Consider the following 23,712-nt stretch of genomic DNA (forward strand, 5'->3'; position numbering starts at 1 on the left):
ACATAACACAAGCACTCAGGTCACTCCACAGCAAGTACAAATATGACTCAGTCATTGTACATGCCGGTGTGAACGACCTGAGAAGTACCTCCCTGGACTACATGAAAAGAGACATAGAGGAGCTCTCTGATTATGTAGCCCAGGCCGGTATGACCCTGACCCTGAGCAGCATCTTACCCTCACCAAGAATGATGCCACAGTACAAAGACAAAATGATCAGTTTTAACAATTGGCTTAATTACTGGTGTCATTCTAAGGGGATCCAATGTCTGTCTGCTTGGGATGACATGCTTGACAAGCCACGCTGCTTCGCAAGGGATGGCTTGCACCTGTCACCCCTGGGCTTCCGGATATTGGCCAAGGCTCTTGCCACCCCATAGTGCCTTTTTAGGCAAGGCTCAAATGACAAACCTACCTCCCTAGAAAACACAAGTGGAAAAAACTAAAGGTAATGCTGCTCAATGCCAGAAGTCTAAACCTCAAGATGCACGCCCTCGAAGCCCTCCTCAGTATGGAGAACATCGATGTCTGTGCAGTGACTGAAACCTGGTTCAAGGCTCCTGAGAGCACCCCAGCACTATCAGGTTTTACCTCATATCATGCTTTCCGGCCCCAAAACTTGGACCGAACCACAAAAGGAGGGAGTATCCATTTTCATCAAAGATACCCACACCTCCAGGTTAGTGGCAACGCACGAAGCATCGGAGACTATCCAGGTGCAACTAACCATAGGCAAAACTGCCTTACAGTTTGTAGCATGATACAGACCACCCTCTCAATCTCAGGAACCCCACACAGCCTTCCTGAAGACACTGGAGAGTATGAATGTCTCTCCAAATACCATCATTTTGGGAGACTTCAACTACCCAAACATAGACTGGGAACATTACTCAAGCCCCAACACCCTAGCCCAAAGGTTCCTAGAATTCATAAACTCAAATGCAATGGAACAACTAGTCACCATTCCCACAAGAGGAGACAATATACTAGACCTAATCATCACAAACATGGGGACAAAATGCTCCACACCGGAAGTATATCCCTCTTTGGTAAGATCAGACCATAAATTAATCTCACTGGAAATCCACATACCCGCCCCACCCCTGCATAAAAGACCACAGTGAAGAACTTCTCAAAAGCAAACTTCACACTTCTTAAGACTGAAGTGGTATCCTTCAAGGCCCCTGGGCCAGTGGAAACCACAACCCACACTGCTGAATCCTTTGCAAATGCCTTCTATGGGCACCTTCAAGAATGCATGGATCATGCAATCCCAAATAAAACCAAGACCCATTCCCCCAAAGGCAGGCGCCCAGTCTGGTGGACCCCAGCCATAAACAAACTTTACAACAGGAGGAGGAAGCTACTACATGACAGAGCAAAATCCCTAAAGGGAAGGCATCTCTGATCAGTACTAGCAAAAAACTACGATCACTCATAAAATCATCCAAGGCCAACTTTGAGAGAAAAGTCACAAAAGACACAAAAGACAATCACAAGGCCTTCTTTAGCTATGTTAGAAACCTGGGTGGAAACTCCCAGATATGCTCAGAGTTAGTCCAAAATGACACAAAATACACTGAACCCACTGACATTGCCAACATTCTGGCAGACAGGTTCAGTGCAAATTTCTCCTCCCCAAAAGGAGAAATAACTATCCCAGCAGAGTATAGCCTCCCTAACATCTCAGATGCCCAGGTGAGAGCCGCCCTCTCTAAAGCTAAAAACACAGCATCAATGGGACCGGATGGTGTCCCGGGCTGTGTGCTACATGAACTCCAAGAGGAACTAAACCCACACATAAGGCTGCTGTTTAATCTTAGCCTTACTACAGGATACGTACCCAAAGAGTGGTGTACGGCAACAGTGGTCCCACTTCACAAAGGCGGTGCTTCTACGGACCCTGGAAATTACTGCCCCATAAGCTTGACGAGCCTGGTCTGCAAAGCTATGGAGAGGATCATTATGGAACTCATAAACAAAGACATTGGATCCTACCCAATTTGGCTCTGTCAAGGGCAGATCCTGCCTTTTGAACTTGGTCGACTTTTTTGAAACAGTCACTAAGGCCATTGATGAGGGTAAGGCAGTTCACACAGCCTACCTTGACCTTGCAAAAGCCTTTGACACAATACCCCACTCGGGCATCATAGACAAACTCACCAGCTTAAATGTAAACCCATATGTCATAAGATGGGTTGCAAACTGGCTCAAGGACAGAACCCACAGGGTCAGAGTTGCTGGAGCTATGTCAGACTCTAAGCCAGTCACAAGCGGTGTCCCACAGGGCTCAGTCCTGGGACCCCTCTTGTTCGGCATTTATTTTTCCGAGGTACAGGCAAACATAGGAGGATTGTGGCTGACAAAGTTCGCAGATGACTGCAAACTGGGCGCCATAATTGATACTCCAGCGGACACAAACATCCTTCAGAGAGGCCTCATAGAAACGGATAATTGGTGCCAGAGCCATGGCCTTAAGCTGAACGCCAAAAAATGTATAGTCATACCCTTTGGGAAAAACAAGGTACCGACAAATTACCACATAGGTGGTATTCCATTAAGTACGGAAGAGGTAATCAGGGACCTAGGGACCCAGGTTGACAGTAACCTCTCATTTGACACTCACATTGCCAAAGTGGTTAGGAAGACCTTCTATATTGCCCACCTTATCATGAAGGGTTTCACATCTAGATCAAGAGAGGTCATTGTGCCCCTGTACTCTTCTCTTATCAGGCCAATGATTGAGTACAATGCCCCATTTGGGATGTATCTTACCCGACACCTGTAGCAGTTGGAAAGACCCCAAAAGTTCCTCACCAAGAGGATAAAGGGTCTTAAACATATGTCATATGCTGCCCGACTGAAAAAACTCCAGCTCTATTCAGTCGCATACCGCCTACTCAGAGGTGATCTGTGCCTGACATACAAGGCCATGTCCAATCCGGAATTAATGGACATGCTCCACCTCAGAAAATCCAAATCCATCAGAGCCACGAGAACAAGAGACTTAAACCTCAACACAGAAATAAATAGGACGTGCTGGAGGGACAGATTCATAACCCAGAGGCTCCCTACACTCTGGAACAGAATCCCAGTCCATGTTAGGCAGAGCCCCTCACTGACTCTATTCAAGAGAAATCTCGACGAGTGGATGGGAGATCGTAGGTTTACCCCGGGGGTCATCTCTGTGTCACTACTAGACAGAGGCACAGTAAACTAAACCCTAAAAGGGCGTAGTATTCTCATCCTAAGGGGTGGTGAAAGCCACACACACTCTGGCTAGGCTTATAAATGCCCTAGGGCAGATAGCCTAGTACGAACCTATGAACCTATGAACCTATGAACCTATGGTACATGAGTAGTTTTCCCAGTTAATGAAGGGGTAGTTGAAGTCGCCTAGTAAGAGAGTGTTAGGTTGGATCCTAATATTCTCCAGGGTGCTTAGGAACGTGGAGTGTAAGTCTTGTGACATGTCTGGGGACCTATAGCAGGCTACGACCTGAATCGCTGTCTTACCCAATGTTAGCTGCACCTGAAGTATCTCTGATGCGTTATGTTGGGCTACCAGTATAGAGGTATGCGCATCCTTTATGAATATGGAAACACCACCGCCTTTGGAGCTTCAGTCCAAGTTCTGGGGCTGAAAGGTGTGGACTGAGTTATAGCTTGGTAGTGCAGGGGTGCTTTCTGCTGCCTTGAACCAGGTCTCTGTTACAGCACAAATGTCGATGTTCTCCATTTTAAGGAGTGCTTCGAGCGAGTGCGTTTTGAGATTTAGACTTCTAGCATTGAGCAGCATGACCCTCAGATTGCATTTGTTTGTAGCTGTTAACAGTGGTAATTTGGTCTTTGGAACACCGCCTAAAAAGGCACTATAGGGGTTGCAAGAGCCTTGGCCAGTATCTGGAAGCCCAGGGGTGACAGATGCAGGCCATCTCTGGCAAAGCATCGAGGTTTGTCATTCATGTCATCCCAGGCAGACAGATACTGGATCCCCTTAGAATGACACCAGAAACTTAGCCAATTGTTGAAATCAATCATTTTCTGCTTGTACTGTGGTATCATCCTGGATGATGGTAGGATGCTGCTCAGGGCTAGGGTCATACCCGCCTGGGCTACCTAATCTGAGAGCTCCTCCATGTCTCTTTTCATGTAGTCCAGGGAGCTACGTCTCAGGTCATTCACACCCTCGTGTACAATGACAGAGTCATATTTGTACCTGTTGTTGAGGGACCTAAGTGAGTGTGTTATGTGGTGGATCCTGGCACCTGGCAGGCAGCTGACTGTTACTTTCTCCTTATTAAACCTAGTGAGTGGGACATCAGTGTGCCTCACTATCAAGTCACCTATGACTAGTGTGTTGGGCATGCTGTTTTGCATTAGGGGCTTTGGTTGAGTGGCACACTGTTTATGAGAGTTAGGTGTCTCGTGATTAGTGTTGTGTTGTGGTGGTTGAGTGCGTTTCTGCCTTGGAGGTCTCTGCTGCTTGGGTAGATTTTTATTGATAGCCTCCGTGAAGGTGCATGTGTGGTTTGTGTTTTTATGTGAAGGCAGTGCTGGTGTGTGTTCTGGAGGGCTATTTGTTTCATGTGGTGTGGTACAAGTGTTAACCTTTTCCTCTTGACCAGCTATTCCAGTCTTGGCTGGAGAGTGCGTGGCTTCCACTTTGGATATATAAGTGCATCTCTCGCAATTCTGAGTGTTGGGAGGGGGAGGTAAGAGGAGAGGGTTGTCGGCGTACATGAGGCCATTGCTACATTGCCTCAGGATGCCCAAGTTCACCAGGTTGATAGGAGAAAGCACAGGAAACTGACCTTTAGACATGCCTGGTGGGATGGGCATTGATAATAAGTACTGGATCTGTTTCCTTGTAGAACGTTTAGTGCTGGTAGCACTTTTGTGTGCTACTATAATTGCTACAAGAAGTCTGGTAAAATGCTAGACTAATAAGCTAGTATAAGTGCAGGAGAGGAGAGAGCTACTAGATCTAAGGGAAAAATTGAAGAGCAGACTTTGGCACTGCTCAGAATCTTACAACAGTCCTGGACACAGCAAGTCTGTATCTGGACTAGACTAGTTACAGGAAAGGTGGGAAACAAGTGCAAATGTGGGCTTTTAAACCAGAAAGTTGAGAGAGATGGAAAAACTGCCCAAACGGCTAATAAACTACAATTTCTGGGCCAGAAACCACTCCTCTTGTCGTAGATAGCCTACCTAGTGCTTACCACTCCCACTGATAAGCTAGAAGGCTTCCCTCCAACACAGAAAGGCTTGAGGGGCTCAGGAACTTGCAACCAGTCCTGGATACAGCAAATCTGTATCTGGACTAGACTAGTTACAGGAAAGGGGGAAACAAGTGCAAATGCAGGCTTTTAAATCAGAAAGTTGAGAGAGATGGAAAAACTGTCCAAATGGCCAGTAACTACAATTTCTTGGCCAGAATGCACTCCCTATGTGGTAGATAGGTTACCTAGTGCTTACCACTCCCACTGATAAGCTAGAAGGCTTCCCTCCAATACAGAAAGACTTAGGGGACTCAGGAGCTTATAAACAGTCCTGGATACAGCAAACCTGTATCTGGACTAGACTAGTTACAGGAAAGGCAGGAAACAAGCTTAGAATTTTTTTTTTTTTAGTAAAGTGGAAAAGGAGAAAGCAGGAACTGAAGATAATTCAAGGTTAAGAACCTAAGTGGGTTAGCCTTCTCAAAAGTTCTCTTTGTATTAGGTACAATGAGCTAATGACACTAGACTGGGAGGAGTGTCCCAGATCAAATTTACAGTATGGGCGGGCAACTGCAAAGCCACCAAGTATAAGGACAAGACACCAATAGGGAGAGCGGGTGAGAAACTATTACAGCTACTAGCTCTAGCCACTAAATGCATGTTTTAAACAGATAAAGGAGCAAAGAGACTCTAGAGAATGCTTTGAACTCCAAACAAATCAGTTATATGATACCTGACTAGAACACAGAAACTTCACATAAAATGCACAGAAAAGCACAGATAGAGCACTCACAAACAGAAAATACAACTCTCAGTATGAAAAAACAGTTTACAGTTAAGTAATTCAGTAAAAATGCAATTAGAGTAATGAAACTGTATCTAGCAATGAAAAATACAGTTAAAACAGTATAAAACAGTACATAAATGCAGTGAAACAGTAAAAAAAGCTTTATAACAGTGTAAAATGTAGTAGATTAGCTGTATAGCACAATTATAAGCATTAAAGAAGTGCAATTCAATGAAATAAGTGTAAGAAATAACTTATTCTGCTCTTGGAATCTTAAGGAATTTATGCTTAGTCCCAGTGATGAATCACCATTCCACAGCCTGGTAAATACATGTGTCTTGTTTAAAAAAAGAAAGTTTGGTTAGATTTTTCTGCTGTACCATCTCCACCAGACGTCTCTCTTGAGGCTGGTGAAAGCATGGAGGATTGTCTGGTTTCCTTCTCAGATTCCTCTGCCACAACAGCTTCAGACGCTTGTATGGATCCACATCCACACACATCCATGGAGCCCTTGCAGACATTCACTTTGGATGTATGAGGGGGGGTACCACAGATGATAATTAATGAAGAACCTAAAGGTGTTCCTCAGATATTAGTGAAGGAAGGGTTTTCAACTGCCATTATAGAATGTTGTCAGGGGTCATTTGTACATGTACGGTGGCGCAGCTGGTAGTGTTGTCACCTCATAGCAAGAGGTTCTGTTCTATTCTCAGCTGACATGCCTTCTGTGTGGAGTCTGCATGTCCTTCCTGTGTCCTGTTGTTTTTTTTTTTCCTGGTGCTCCAGTTTCCTCCCATATTCCAAAGACATGCAGTAGGTGGATTGAAAACTGTAAATTGCCCATAGGTGCAAGTGTACATGTGTATGTGTGGTATGAAAGAACAACCACGGCAGTGATAGCTACTCAGCGTTGTGAATTTTGGATGTAGATAGTTCTAACTGTTAAAGTGGTACCCCAACCCATGTGCATAAATGGGGAAAAGAGGTTGTAGATGGATGGATTTGCACTTGTATGTTTGTACCCTAATTGGACTTTATAGGATTTTTCCCCCTTGTGCAGTGCAGATGTTGGAGATGTGAAGTGGAAGAGAGAGGAAACTGGGGACATATATTTTGGAACTGTAAGGAATTGTCAGACTGACAGTAGATTGATACAAATATTGGGGGAACAAGTTGTAATAACTAAGAATATGATCTTTCTGAGCTGGAGTTAATGGTTAGAAATGCTAAGTCACAGTAAGGCCTTATTAATATAATGTCAGCAGCCAAAGAAAATCACAAGAAAGTGGAAATCAAAGATTAAATCAATTACAAAAGAGATACTGAATATTGTAAAGGAAATAAAAAAGTAGGAATAAGATCAATAAAATATGGAGGGAGTAAACACAGTAATAATAATAAAAGTTGAATGTGGGAACAATCTACACAAAATATTATTCAAGAGATTAAGTGAGAAAGGAGGTTTGCAGGAATACAACAATGTATATATGATAGAAAGAATAAAGTGAAAAATACAGTTATACAGTTAAGATGAAAAATATATGTGTAAAACATGAAGATTATAATAAAAAGTGTTATTGAAATTTCATTATTAGTATATTTAAATTCACATTGCCAGTTAAAGTGTAATAAATAAAATTCTTTTGTTAAACAAAAAAAAAAAAGAAGATGGCTGCCCCCCCTTGCCATTTTGCCCCAGTATGAGGGCAGTCATTGGTTCTACTAAGCTTGGATTAACCTGTCTTTTGAGTTATTACCCTTTCTTGGTTTGATTTTTTTCCTGTGCAGCTGAGTGAAGGCCGAAAGCTGAAGGCTCTACCTTCCTTCACTTTTTTGGATCTCTGTGTGTTAGGGGCTGGATTGGGACTTAGTTTCTGTGGAGTTCTGCTGAGCCTGGCAGGACTGTTTCCTCAGAGGTAATTTCACCCCTGTAGCTGAAGTCTAATGCAGAGAGAGTTGCATGTCTGTCTCTCTCCTCCTTCTTTAGAATGGATCCTGGACTAGTTCAGTGTCCCTGTTTATCAAGGTGTCTACTACATTGGTTTTCCCTGTCCCTGTTCATTGCAGAGGGTTTCTTCATAGAATTCCTGTGGGTTTTATTTCTCTCCGTTCTCTTATCAAAATCTTGGCCCTTATATAGAGCTTCTGTTGACTGAGTAGATATGTGCTATTCTACTTATTCTAATGAATGTAAGTCTGTGGCCACTGTCCCTTTGGCAACCCCTTCATGCCCCTTTGGGAGGGCTGGTCTGAGATTGAACATGGTCCACTGTTCTTTCTGGTGGTTCAGTGATACTTGGAATGGATTGGTCGTGCTCCTCCTTTCAATGTTCTCACTTTTTGCTGTTCCATATCACTTGCTTGTTCCTGACGGGAGGAATAGGTGTCTTAATCTTGGCCTTTGTGATTTGGGAGCCCAGGGGCTTAGGCAGGGTTGTTCCTTCCTTTTTTGTAGGGGCTTGGTCTGTTGGGTTCTATCAGCTTTTTACCGGGGTGTGACTAAAGGAGCTCTGTGTTTTTGGAAGGCCTCTGATTGTGTTCGTGTGGGTGTGGTTTTGCTTGAGAATGACTATTACCTTGCACATAGCTTGCTGCAGGTTTCCAGGAGTTTTGGATATCTGTGAATGAATCCCATCTCCATTTGGAAGGACTGGAGAGGAGGGCATGGTCTTGTTCTCTCATGGAGGAAGGTGGGAGTCCAATACTGACTGGTTGATGGCTTTGCTTAAGGAGGGTTACCTTCAGACCCTCATAGAAATATGCTCCTCAAGAGGTCTTGAACCTCAAGCTTTAGTGACTTGCTACTTGACTGTAGGGTGCCTCGCCTTTTGGAGCAGGAATCCATTAGTGGTAATTCCACTCCTAGAAGTTGATCTCTTAAACGTGTCCTGGAACTGGGGGACCCCTCTCATCCTCCCAAGTCCTGTTAAGAAGGTGAATGCTGTCCCTGGCATGAACCTTCTACTTTCATCTCTGTCTGCAGAAACCAGTAGGATTATTTGTTGACTTTTTATTCCTGGGAGTTCTGCTTCTTCCAGGGTTGTCTTCTCTAAAGATAGCTAGTTTGGGGGTTGGACATATAGTCTGATCCCAGATGCCAGTGCAGTGTGGGGCATTTAATCATTTTTGCATTTAAGGGGAGGCCTTGGATACTCTTTGGCAGTCTGTCAAATAACTCCAAAGTGATAACAAGACATTTATTTTTTAATCTTTTATAAAATCATCTAGTAATACCTTTTAATCTTTATTTTTTTTTTCTGTGCTACCTGCCAGTCATCATCCTTCCCACAGTTACTCAGACTGTTTCCTTGTTGGGCAGGAGCCAATTGCATGAGGCCATCATCCAAGCAGTTACCAGGGATTTTCTAATTTTACATTCGACCCCCTCCCCCTCAGTGGCTGATGTGTAAGCTCACAGATGCAGTGCCTTCCCATGTAGTAGTTAATGTTCTGACACATGCCCAGTGAAAGCTGCCATGCCTATGTGGTTTGACAGAACCAAGCACACTTCCCAAAACTTTCCTGCATGCCATGCACCATTCTGTCCAGTAGGCACCAGTATTATAGTGATTCAGACATCCCTCCTTCCCCATGACTGCTAAATTGATGTCAACTGCACTCTTACATCTTCCAGTGCATGAGCTGCTAGTCAGTCTTGGGTTGTCTGGGTTATAGTCAGTAACTCACCCTTTTATGCTACAGAGCCAGGGCATAATTACTTAACATTGTAATGTAATCCAGAATGTAGAGGTTTTACTATTTCTTTATTTAAACAGAATTTAATAGTAATTTACAATTTTGGAAAAATGAATTTCTCTTAGTACTGTTTGTAAGATAGGCTGGTGCCAGCAAACTCCCTCAACCCTCTTAAGAACTAGCTGGGGGTTGCAAACAATATTAGGAAAAATACATTTTGCATATAGTATTACTCAGGAATGATCTATGCATGTACCTTATTCACAAAGAACAAATACACAAGATCTTGTGATCTTTATAGTCACTCATCACTCAGCAGACGGGCATCTGTAGCCATGAGGTCCATTATGATCCTCTTTCCAAATAACCTTCCCAATTTTCAGGTTTAGAGTCAAACCTCTAGGTTTCATGTTCCCTAGTACTGAGCCTTTTTGATGCTCCTGGTACTATTTTGTCTACATCTGTCCAAGTGGTTTCACTTCTTGAGAATTTACCCAATCAAATGTCCCATCAAGAAGAGTCCTAAATTTTAGATGTGGTACTCATGTTCTTATTCAAGAAGATACTCCCTTCATCACCTGGGGGAGGTTATGGCTCTTCCAACTGACCTTAACTATTAGAATCTCTATAAGTCAATCAAGTATATACTTTTATACCACTTTTTAACAGTGGGGATGTCATATATTCATTATTATTATTATTAATTTGCAGGAGGGTGTTACTGGTGGAAAAGGGGTGAATTGGCAGATTTGGGAGGGAGAGACAGTCTTATTTAGTCAACTTGAGATGTGATGATGTGCACCACTGCCCATCTGTCTCCAAGCAGAATTCAGACAAGTGGAGAGATTAAACTCAACGACAGAACCAATTCTTCATGAGCTCCACACCCCATGCATGCACCTTTCAACCCTCATACACAACTAGGTGAGAGGTTAGCATCTCATTATTCCATTCACTCCTCAACCATCTCTTTCTTCTCCCAGGCCATAATAGTCAGGGCTTTATTCCTCTGTGTAATGGAGTTGGTGCAACTATGTAAATGTAATGCTAGGCCTCTTGCAGTTTCTATATAACTATGCAAAACTAGTGCAAACGTATATGTTTAAAACACATGCACACATACAGACTGAGTCATGCAAAAATGTGAAAAATCTGGGCAAGCAGAGACTCAGAGATAGAACTGTTTTAATAAGGTTAATTTGCTTATAAGACTGTCTGAGCTGCTACGTCATCTTGTAAATTGTCTTGTTTCTTTATTTATAGTGCAATATTCATGTCCACATACCTCGCTTTGATTTGCTGCTCAGGTGTCAGGTAAGGTACTGGGCATTTGTATCATATTTTCCTTATGTCTATCTTTCTCAATATTGCAAATATCAGCATAAATTTTCTTATCCCAGGAACTGCATTTTGAGTGATTAATCTCTAAGAATTGACTCATGGGTGACAAATGCTTTGGAGCAAAATTCCATTGTAACTGAATATAGCTGAAATTCAGAAGTGTGAAAGACTCTGTAGCCAGCCTTCATTCTGACAGATTACTCTTTATGGAGAAAATGATCACCTTATGTCAATGTTCAGTGTTTTGAGGTCTTTTATTCCTTTCCCTCTTTCTACACATAATGTAAAGTGCCTTTCGTAATGAGCAAAAATGAATACCTATGTTTACATGTAGGTACTAATGTTAATTTATTTAGGGCACTTATTATAGTTGTGTTTGTATAGGATGTTTTTTTTTTTATTATTATTTTCCTTCTGCTCTGTGGAATTATGAATTTCTGTAATAGTAGACACTTTGACTAGAAGTAAAAAGCAGCCGTGCTACTTGAAGAATTTCAGTAAATGTTTAAAAAGGTAGCTTGTGTTGCATTTTATGTTTTTTTTTCCCCCTGAATTTCCCCACCCCAAGTCTGAAGACATTCAGTAACACTCTTATCATCCTGTCAACCTTGATCTGCTCTAGTGAGAGAGAGAGAGAGAGAGAGAGAGAGAGAGAGAGACAGACAGACAACCATGGCCCTAGAGAGATATCATATTTGACCAGACTACCTTTGCCCTAATGACCCAAGAATCTGGCTCTGTACTCCTAGACTGTAGCTACCTGAGTTTTGGTTAAAGTTATAATGTCGAATGGCTGAAATGCCAAATGGCATTACATTGATCAAAAAAAGGTTGAAAATAGCAATTAGACAAGGTCATGGTATGGCAGGTACTGTTGTTTTCCCCATTCCCCACTGTAATGTGATCTTGGAGTTGGTATGTATATTTAGCAGAGGATGTGGTGGGTGCAAAGGGGCTTGCCTCCCGTGAGAAAGCACCCAAGACCTGTATTAGTAAAGATGCAAACCTACCAACAGAATGAGTTGATCCTGACTAAAGTGTTGGAAAAGAACAAAGTATTAAAAGTTGGAGACAGTAGAGTATTTGTGGGAAATGATTATTCTCTGTACACCAGGCAGATAAGAAGCAAATTTATTCCAGCAGAATGGGAATGTCAAGATACAGGTGTGAGATTCAAGCTACTGTATCCAGCTGTCTTCAGAATATTGTTTTTTTCTTGGAGAATCAGTCAGTTTTGATACAGAACAGGCTAAGAAGGAAATACAAAAGTTTGTCTAAAAAATTAGCCATCAAGCAGAAGGGGACTATGCTTCTTATTCTTCTGATAAATAAAGCACATGGAGAGTCTTTGCCATTGAAACCTTTTCCATTGTTCCAAAGGAAAATGCTTGAGAAACAGAGAAAAGCACAGGAGTTGAGTAGAAGAATGAGTACCTGGGAATTGAACCAGAGACTGGAGTTGGGAGATCGCAATAAACAGAAAGAAGACCAGCAACAATGAAATTAGCGAATAAATATCAGACTGAAAAAGCATCAGTCACATTTGTGAAACATGTCTGTATAAGAAAAAGTGGAAAGAATAGATTTTTATTGACTTTGTTAAACTTGTGTGGAAGTAAAAGATATTTGCCTCACTTCATGTTATTAATGTTTAGAATGACCCTGAAGGTATGGGAAGAAAAAGGAAAAAGGTAACTATAAGTTAGACAATTTATGTTCTTAAAATTATTTCTAGATATCTTTTCATGATGTGAATTGCATATTTTATAGTAAAGCATTTTAGATGTTCTTGTATGTGGTAAAGATACTAAAGTAAACAGATGCATTTTTTCTTTCTTCTTTCTTCTTTTTCAGTATTAAGAAATGTAGACATTACATGCAAAAAGAGCAAAATGTCTACAGAAAAGCATGTTTAAGTTAAGAGAATGTAATCTTGCATTCTTATGGTGGGGCATGGGGTGCAAAAGTACTCAGACCCTAATATATGCAGAGCTGATATGTTTTCTCTTACTTTTGATAGGGTCTGGATTAAGACCTTTGACTTAATCTAATAACATGTTTAAGTGGAAACAAGTAAATAAGAGAACACTGAATATAATGAAAAGTTTTCCTTTAGCAAAAAAAAAAAATGTTTCAGCTTGACTTTAGAAGCCTGCAACTGAGGATTACATTTTTTTCTCTTATGTTTGCAGGGAGACAAGCTGATTATAAGGCAATAAAAAGCCAGAATACTGGTTCTTTAATGCTAAACATTCATGCTTTCAGATGCAAGTTGTTTTTCACATATGAGAGAAGAATAAAGATAAAAAAGAATAGGTGCCAAAAGTAGAAGCACACTCAATAGCATGCATCTTAGCACAGATAACTCAATTTTAGGTTAACCTCAACGTAGGTTAACCTCACCATTAGGTTTATAAAGGCCTATATTTGCAGCTGTCTGTTTGGGGCAATTGTTCCTATTAGGAAGGTTAAATTTCATTATTTAAAGATGCACTTTGTATTGTATGTTTGTATTACGTTAAACGGTTCTGGGGTTGTGTTTTTTTTTTTATTTGTGTTATATTTAGAACCATTGTCAAAGAAAATAGGGGACGCTGAAATTCAAGGATATAATTGGTATGGCATTCAAGAAAAGTTGGCTTTATTTGCAGATGATATTTCATAGAACCAGAAAAGCCATCTCAGTGTTGTGTAACATTCTAAGACAACTCCATTTTTTGGGGGGGGTATAGAATTAATGCAGATAAAACAAATGTTATAGCTGTAAACTGTGCACCTACGCATAAATTGGTTCAGCAATACCCATATTTATGGGGGCATGATAAAATTAAGCAGTTAGGAGTATGGGTTAAAATGGGCACTGCTATGGCAACTACAGATATGTGCAGAGACTAAACATAAAAATAATACAAAGACTGAAAAACTGTAACCTCTTACGTATGGATATGGATAACAAGATACAAGCTTTAAAAATGTTTAGTCTCTTTAGTTATATATAAAAGTCAGGCATATTTTTACCAACCAGAGGAGTATGGATAGTAATTAATAAAGGGTTGCAGGATTTTATCTGAGAAGGGAACAGGGCAAAAGCCAAGTGGGATAAGTTGATCCTTCCAATAGAACAAGGAAGTTTAGGATTACCTGATTTGAATGGATATTTTAAAGTTACACATTTAAGGTTTTATACATAATGCAAGCAGAAAGCTACATTTCAAAGTGGAAGGCGATAATGATGAAACAGGATGGAAATTAAAAAAAAAATAAGGAAAGAGTGGGATTTTGGATGCAGATCTTTAAGGAGACAACAGTCATACAGTATATTATATTTATAAAGCAGCAGAAAGTAGACTAAGAGCTAAGTGAACACGAGAATGGAGAAAAGAAATGCTGCCAATAGAGATGACTGCAATTAAGAGTACAAAGAATAGGTAAGAGGGGGCTGAAGGAAACTGGCAAATGAACCAAGGTATTGGGAGCAAATAATCACAGAGGGAAAGTAATAGAATGGTCAAGAAGACATTTGTACTGCAGGCTAGAGACTGCCTTCCCTATCACAGACTGATATCAGAGTAGAGGCAAAGAGAAAGAGGAGAATCATAACTGAAAGACCTGTACTGGTTGTGTTTTTAGTTGAATCTAGAACATAAGTTGCTGTTAAAAAAGGGCTAATTGGTCATATAAAATATTGCATGATAACCATAGAAATCTATCAGAGGAGATTAGGAAGCATTCAGAACAGCAGTTAAACAAATTACAAAGAAATAATGGCAGGACTCCATCATATTTCACTAATGTTATTGATGCTTTGCAATCCCACATTTATTCATTAATTTCAGAGTTGCTGGCTTTCTTCCTGTTGATCTCCATCTCCCATCTCCAGTCTCTGGTTCATTTCCAACATACTCATTGTTCTTCTAGTCAACTCATGTGCTTTTTTTCTGTCTCTCAAACATTTTCCTTTGGAACATTGGAAAATATTTCACTGGCTTAGTCTCTCTATGAGCTTTATTTTCAGATGAATTAGAAGCAAAATCCCCTTTTAATTTATAGCTCACTTTTTGCTGGACAAGCTTTTGTATTTCCTTCTTAGCATGTTCTGCATCATAAAAGTGACTTTGACTCTCCAGGAAAGATATTCTGAAGATAGCCAGATACAGCAGCTTAAATCTCACACCTGCTTCTCAACATTCCCTGATTGTTGGAATAAATTTAAACCTCTTTTGCCTGGTGTACAGTGAGTAATACTTTTCCACAAAATACTCTAGTGTCTCAAACTTTTCATACTTTGTCTTTCTACCACTGTTTTTTCAGAATCAATGATTTCTGTTGGTAGGATTGCATCTTTACTGTTAGAGGCCTAGTTGCTTTCTCATGGCTAGGTTTGGAGCATACACATGATGTGCCTTTTCAATTACCAACACCTGTTGTGGAATACCAGTCCAGTTGCTTTTTTGTGCTTTGATAATATTAGCACAGTCTGCCCCTCCCAGTTTCTCTGGCACAAAAGAAAATCTCAGGCTTCCCTACATACTCTGTTCTCTAATTCTACCATTTTTGGAAACATCTCTTCTTGAGCAGTCTCTTACTCAGCCAGACTTTTCTTCATTTTGACTTCTGATTTTTGCAGTTTCATCAGATAATTTTTCTAGCCTTTTGTTATTTGAATTGTTGTACTCCTTCAATGTTTCCTTTATTTTAATCAGCTCTGAGCACATTTAGATTACTGGAAGTCATGTCTTTTACCAAAGCAGGAGCTTGAACTGCTTTTTGCTGAACAGCTTCAAGATTCTTCCAAGCCAGCGTTTTCCCCTCACCTTTTGCGGTTGATTTTCTTTCAGGTTCTCTAAATTTCTTCTTTGCTTCTTTGATATCCAGGCAATGCACTTACTAGCCAGTTACTGTAATTTACCCAGAAAGACAAATTCACTGGCTTTATTTCCTGAGTTTTTGTTTTCAGACTGGGAGAGCTGAAGTGAAGCTGTTAGTGTGCAGACATCTTGGAAGTATCATGAAAATCCCTGAAATGAAAGCACTGCAAATGGTAGTCTCTAAGGTCTATTTGTTGTTCACAGGCAAACTCACAGTCTTAAGCAGGGGGACTGAGGGTAGCATAATGGTCAATGTGCTTTCCTAACAGACACAAGATACAGGGTTTGATTCTCACCTTTGAAGGAAATTGGCTAATTCTAAGATGGTCCATGTAGATAGCTAGCCAAGTACAATTCTATGAACCTGTGAACATTGCATATTAATAATTCAATGAGCAACTTTAATGCAGCTATTTTCTCAAACTACCAGGAAAAAAACTGCAATAATATATTTCGTAATACTTATACTGTAATATTGTAATGCATACATTACAAGACTTAGTAGAGGAATACAGACTTTAAAGTGTTGGGGGTAGTTAAGATGATTTAAACAAGAGGTTTTTCTAGTTACTAACCTTTAGGACCTTTCAAACTCTACAAGATGCTTACAGGGATACATTTCTAAGTGGACACTGTATTTTATAATGGGTCTGATGAGAGAGAAATAAGGGGGGGACAAGGACATCCTTGGATGCAGAAAAAGTATCATAACAGATGAACTGTGTGAGACAGAAGGACTTTCTGACCCTATCTGAAACATGGTGGTCAAAAGGCAGGCAATCTTCAGAGTTTGTTTTAAGAAGAATATCAGAGGGATAGTAAGGTAAAGAAATAGTGGTCTTAGTGAAAGTAACAATACTACACTCCTTAGAATTTAGGGTTAGCTCGAGATTAGTACTTCAGGTATAGGTCTGATCTGTGCACTGCTGGAGAATTTGATATTATGGGTTGAGCTGACACCAGCACTCATTTTTCAGTCATCTGAAAACTTGATTATCCATAGACCTTGGATGCCTGATTTTATCACTGAGAGTTAAATACCAAACAGGAATGGACCTAGGACTAAATCTCTGGGACACTGCTAGTAATGTTTCTGTCACTAGGTAGGATAACCACTACCTGGGCTACATGAGTTCAGTCCATAAAACTGTTAGTTCTCCAGAGAACAATGTAAGTAATTGACATTGAAAATAGAGAGTTTGCTTATGATAACCATGTGAGTAATGGTGTCAAAGGGTTTAGCAAGGTCAAAGTAGGCAAAATGGGCACTCTGGCTCTCTTCTATAGCTTCTATGACCTTATCAGACAAATCAGACAAGTTGAGTAGGCATGACCTACTCTTAGTAAATCCAAACTGAGTAGGGTTGATGGTGTGGTGGTCATCTATGCCATGGTAAATTAGTTCAATGATAATGTTAGCAAGATTGATAGTCTTATACTTACCATGGTCTGTTGTGAGGCTGCCTTTGTGAAGGGGAGAACTATGTCTGTTCTTAAGTTTCAGGTATGTAGCCTGTGAAGAGTCTCAGGTTAAATAGATATAGGAAATGTTGGGTTCAATTTCTCAAAGCGTTTTGGGTTTCTAATACCATGGAGGAACTGGACCCTATTCCCAAGTCAGGGTGCAGTTAGAGTTCATGAAATTAATATTGTTTTATTCTTTGATGGTAGTTAAGAGTGCCCTTCTCAGTACCCACCATGTGCCCAGGATTGCCTCTTCCTGTAATTAGGGTTACGTGTATTGGTAGCATATTAAAATACAATTCTAAATTCTTTATTAGACCTGTTGCTCCTATTACTATAGGAACTGTCTGGATGTCTTTCTTCTGTACTACCCTTGTTTCTGCTTTAAGATCCTGGTGTTTTATGACTTTGTGTCTCTCTGTACAAAAGACAGTGTTATCACTAGGTGTAGCTGGACTACTGTATCTGGTTTTCTTGCATCTATTTTTCAAATGTTGTCAGTGGGTGATCCCATGTGACATAAACTTTATCATTTCCTGTAATGCATTGTGGTTCATGTTTCCAGTGCTTCTCAGCTACATCTTTATTGTAGCGTTTGCATAATCCCCAGTGCAGCAATCTTGACGCATCATTGTGCCTTTCTGTATACAGGCCCTCTAATGAGCGTGAGACACTCAGCAACAAGATGTGCAACTGTTTCCAGTTCTGTTTTATAGAACTAGTATTTGTTTGTTTCTGTAACATTTTAAATGGACTTTGTAAACCAATGTGTATGTAGTCCACTATTCCGGGATGCCATTACTAGACTTTCATCTTTTGGTTTCAATTCACTTTTCCTTAACCATTCCTGGATCATATGTTGGCCATCATGTCGCTCTTACAGAAGGTTGCTGTACTTGCTTCTACATTTGTGCATTTTCCATTTTTCCCCTTCTTGTCTGATCGTTTACTTTATATTCTCTCTTGTTTTTTTGGCATATTTATTTGCGGTCTTTTTGTTTATTTCTGGTTTGATTTCCGTTCCTGCTTTATTCTGAAATGCTTATGCTAAATTAAGCAAAGATGTTACCTTAGACTTCTCCTCGTGTTTTAAAACTTTGACTATGTTTGGATATGATGAGGTCAGCAGTTTCCATGATTGTAGATCTGTACATGTAGTCATTTTTGAGGAGGCCCATACCTCCTTCAGAGCAAGGAATACCTAATCATGGTATACACTGACTTTTGCTTATTATTTGCCAAGCATGAAACATTTTCTTGCTTTCTTTTCTTTTCTTTTCTAATTGATTCAGTATTTTTTGTGGCCAGTCAGTCACCCCTAAGCTGTAAGTTAGGACAGAAAGAGCAAATTGATTTATAGCTTGGGCTTTATTCCTAGAATTCAAAGTAGTTTTCAATATTAATTTTAGTCTCCTGAATTATTCCTTACAGAGATTTATTCTGTTTTTTTCATGCTTATTGCGGACCCTTCATCTAACTATTTATTTATGTATGTATGTATTTATTTATTTATTTGGCTTTGTTGACTGGGAAAGTCTGACTGAGCAGAGCCCATTTTCAGCTGAGGGCTAGGGGGAAGCTCCATTGCAGTACATTTATATTAACAAGTGAATTTGAGACAGTTCTCAGAAAAAAACAAACATAGTTACAAGACAGGTGTATACAGTAAAGTATTTACATCAACAGGTGCAAGTCTATACAGTTCTGGTAGCTCTAAGATCTTGCAGGACATAAATTTATTTATTTAGAAAGGAAAACATTGTTATAAAGAAGTTTAATGTTTTTACATTTCAGTACAGAAAGGTGGGGCGGCCACGGTGGTGCAGCGGTTAGCGTTGCCGCCTCACAGCAACAGGTCCTCTGGTTCGATTCTCGGCTGGGGTGCCTTCTGTGCGGAGTCTGCATGTCCTCCCAGTGGTCGCGTGGGTTTCCTCCAGGTGCTCCGGTTTCCTCCCACATCTCAAAGACATGCTGTAGGTGTATTGGACACTCTAAATTAAAGTATAGGATTTGTTCTGTGTAGGCTGCCTGTTCCAAACTGGTGCATCTGAAAGGTTTATAAGTTAGGTATGTAAGGAATGCATGTGAGGGGTAGAGTGGTGTATGGGGACATTTAGAAAAGGAGAAAGATGAGAAGTGGTGTTTAAGTAAAAGAAACATGTAAACAGGGTGTGAAGAGGGATGTATTGATTCAAATGCAGGAGGGAAAGTTGTTAGGGATGTAATTATTCAAGTACAGACAGGTGAATAGTTAGCAATAGTTAATAAGAAGGTTGTGCTTTCACTGGAGGTCTCACCCTGGTGATGAGCATGACCAAGTTTGGGTAAGGTGTTGTCTGAGCTGGATTCTATAGTTTGGAAATTTGCTACTCATTTTTAGAAATGGCACTCCAGAGTTTGGAGATGTAAGAGGGTTATAGTGAGTCCCCTGATGAATTATTTGTTTTATACTAATGCTTAGTAGAAATTTATCATCAGAACAGAGGTCTCTTGTGGGGGCATAGGGTATTAGCATATTTTTAATGCAGGCCATATTACACGTCATAACCAGCTGTGAGAGCATGTTAGGTCATTTTTAAGCTATAGCCAGTTTAGCTTATTTTAAGGCTTGACAGTGGTGAACTCAGTGTGCAGTGCTGGTAGCAAACTTAGCTACTTTCTTGTAACAGGAGGCTAGTTTTGATTTTATTGTAGAGCTTAGGTTTGTAAGGATAGGTGAGTCATATAAGAGGGCCTGGAAGCAAATAGGATGAAACTATATTTTTTCTTGCTGGATCTATAAGGTACTGTTTGGCCCTGTAAACGGAGCCAAGTTTCTAGTGTTTTTCTTTTTTTAATTGTTTGAAGAATATGCAGATCAAATGTAAGATTATCACCTATTACAATATACAATGTAAGCATCTATACACTCCTTCCTGCTCAAGTTCCTTTATATCACATTCCTGTTCCAGGTTGGTATTCTCTTGGTGCTGCAGTTTTACTTTTTTAAATGTTGCACTTGCATATTTATCAAGATCAAATGTCATTACTGTATTATCTGAAAAAGTTTTAACCATTTGTAGTTATGGTTTCAATTCCTCATCTGATAAGCTATACCACTTTAAGGCATCCAGAAAAAGAATTTAAGAAGTTTTTAAACAAGGTTGGTTTCTGGAAGTCAATCTTTAACCATAAACTCATCTGTTAAGTAAACAATATAGCAGGTTAAGGGCAAGATAAAACAGCAGTGATTACAAATAATCAATACTTTGCTGTTTATCATGGCTCTACTGCAAAGTGGCTTGCCACTGTTTCACTGTCACTGCGATGTAACTTTAATGTGGAGTATATATTATACATCTGTAAGCATGTCATTATCCACAAATGTAAGATGCTGTCAATTTTTTTTTGTAATCTATCCATGCCATACTTAGATTCTTCCCCTTTTTTGCAACTCTGTATTATGGTTTTGTTTAATACCAAATAATCCTTTGCTCTATATGACTTTCTTTTATTACCTTTTTGTTGTATTGCTATAACTGAATTCTATTCTAGGTGAATATTAACTGTCTCTATCAATTCCAGTATATAATGTATATATTGTCAGAAAGCTGGTCACTGGTCTATAGTTCTTAGGATGGCTTGAGGGTTCACTCTCAAGGAGGAGTATCATTTTGCATGTTGAGAACCAGGTTGGTGTCTGTTCAGATGCAAATTTAAGTAATTATTGCTCAGGGTTAAATATTTGTATAAAGTTTTTAATACCTTTACGTAGAAATTAGGTACAGTGTATGCACCTGGAATTTTCCGTTTAGAAACTTTTCTTAATTTTGTCTCACTTTCTTTGGCTGCTGCCTCATCCCATTTCATATCCTTTATATTAGAGCTCCTTGCTGTGACTTTGAACTCTTCTTTCCAATCATTATCTTTGTTATATTCAACACGGTCTTCATAAATACTTCTTCAAAATGCATATGTTTCTTTTTTTCTGTGGTGTTTCTATTCCTTTTGCTTTGTTTCTCGGTTTTCTTTAAAACTGTTTTGGTTTATTAGCAATTGGTCATTTTGCATGGTTCATTTATATTTACACAAAAGTACAAAAACGACAAACTTTGTCCACAGAAATTACTGCAAAGGCTCAGAATACTCCAAAGCTAAAACTTTATTAAAAAACAATCATGTGAAGTGCTTTTTGTCTGGTAGCTTCACCGGACTTCTTCAGACAAGTTTTACAGAAAGCTACACAGTATAAAAACACTCCCTTAAAGTTAATTAATTAATTAGTCACCCTATCAACTGCACCCAATCAAATCCTATTCACTCCCTTTATTACCCACATACCTTCTAAACTTCTCTGCTTGTGCTGATATTTTTACTTTATTTTTGGAAACAGTCTGTGATAAATCCATGTCTGTTTTGATACTGTGCATTGATTTTACCTTGTCTGTCTTTGTAAATACTTTTGGTGACCTTTTTCGTTTTCCATATTTTTCTAACAGTGATACTTCTTGTCTTAATTGCTTAGTAGTTTTTTCCTCTTTAATGCTTCCATGGTGGTATTCTGTTCGTTCCCTTCCTTTCCTTTGTTACTCTATGTTTTGTGGTAACACTTTGCCCATTATTAGTTTAGCTGTACAGCAATATATCCTATTTATTTTTGTTATATAACATGAATTTCTCTTAATAGTCCTGATTACCGTGTTCATGTGTTTTGCCAGTCTTCTAACATTTTTAGTGCTATTTACTTTCTCTAATTTATTTCCTTCATCTATCCTTAATATGTCTATTCATCACTGTTCAATCAAGCAGGTCTTCCCTTAGATCATTCTCTTCTGGACTGAGAACATCTTCTTTGCTCACTGTTTTCTGTGAGTCTTCTACAGAAAGTTCCAGAACATGTTCCTGTGACATAGGTTCATAGGTGTGTACTAGGCTAATGGCCCTGGGGCCTTTACAAGCCTAGCCCATAGGACTACCCTGGCATTGTGCCACCTGACCTTAGTTCCAAGTGCCTCTGTGGGGTAGAGCCACTAGAGTTATCCCCAGGGTGAATTTTCTATTTCCCATCCACTCATCAAAAAGAGGGTCAGCGAAGTGCTCTGCTTGACATGTATGGGAAAGTCTATTCCTTAGATGTATCCAGCTTTATCTGAGGGTCATTCATATGGGGACACATTGGCCCATCATACTGCAACATTACCTGCATCAGAGTTTCCACTGTTTCTTTCTCCCTCCCTTGCTGTGCAACTTCAACTAGACTTTCATAGAAGTCTCCTACAGGAGGCACCAAAACATTGCCCTATGACAAATCTTCTTCAGATGCATCCCACTCCACCCACTCTTCCTGCATCTGAGGACCCACTGGTCCATCATGTTATGACACTGCCTATATTGGAGTTTCCACACTAAACCCTTCATTTTGCAGGATGGTGCAGCACTTCAGTTTTTTATTTAACCAATTTCTATCTCACTGAACTTCTTTTCTATGTTTCCCCTTTGTGATCTTATTTTTTTGTATTGTGAAATTTTCCATACCCGAGTGTCGGCTATATTTTTCTTCAAACATTTTTGGACCTGTATTTTTTTGTACTGATTAATTTAGCTTTCTCCTTTGCAGAAATATACTGCACCATACAATATCTCTTTTTATTTCCCACATTCATGTTTCTTGTTTATAGCTTTCAAAAACCTCTGCTTTTGTTCCTTATCTTTTCTCGCATTCTTTATTGCTTCTTTTTCTAGGCTGCCCAATGTTTCATCCATATCATGTTTTTCATTAATCTGTTGTATTAAGGAATGCAAGTTTTATTTATAGGTTTTGACAACTTTTTCTTTCCCCTAAGTTCTCTCTTAATCTTTCTAAATATCCCTTAACTGATAATTCAGGGCTTCTTGGATAATAGTAGTAACACATAATTTCTGTCTTGTCCTCAGTAGTCCCACTTTGTCATCTCTCTATTGTGTTTTTTGTGAAGTACTTCATCCTGCTACCACAAGAGGCCATCTTCCCCCTATGCCTGGCCCAATCCTGTTTTAGAAATTTTTCCAAGTCCATAGGATTCTACACTGCTTTTTTTCCATCCCTGGCAGCAGTGCATACATCAGGATTGAGCACTTTTTTTTATCCTGGGACCTGTGCACCCAGTTTTGTTTTATTTTTATTTTTTAACCTACCTTTATCCATGATATATTAAATACAGTCTATATATTGGGGTCGTCTTGGTGGAAGTTTGTAAAAATGGACTCTACCACGTGAAAGTCCTCAACCATTCCTTGAGGATGAATTTAGTTTCAGCAATACTACTTTCCTTTTCTTGCTGATTTCATCTCTCCATTCGAACCCCTAGGTTTG

General features: G+C 39.7%; 1 protein-coding gene across 3 annotated transcripts in view; it reads left to right on the forward strand.

Annotated features, from left to right (window-relative positions):
* The window catches only part of LOC122798538 (protein lifeguard 2-like), an 861,262-nt gene that overhangs the window by 447,661 nt on the left and 389,889 nt on the right, over positions 1-23,712 (forward strand). For all 3 annotated transcript variants that reach the window (XM_044067573.1, XM_044067575.1, XM_044067574.1), the window contains exon 6: positions 10,972-11,022. In XM_044067573.1, the coding sequence (XP_043923508.1) occupies positions 10,972-11,022 (51 nt within the window). The remainder of the gene's footprint in view (positions 1-10,971; positions 11,023-23,712) is intronic.

This window comes from Protopterus annectens, chromosome 3.part1 (genome assembly GCF_019279795.1).
Source record: "Protopterus annectens isolate FY-2018-M chromosome 3.part1, PAN1.0, whole genome shotgun sequence".
NCBI lineage: Eukaryota > Metazoa > Chordata > Ceratodontiformes > Protopteridae > Protopterus > Protopterus annectens.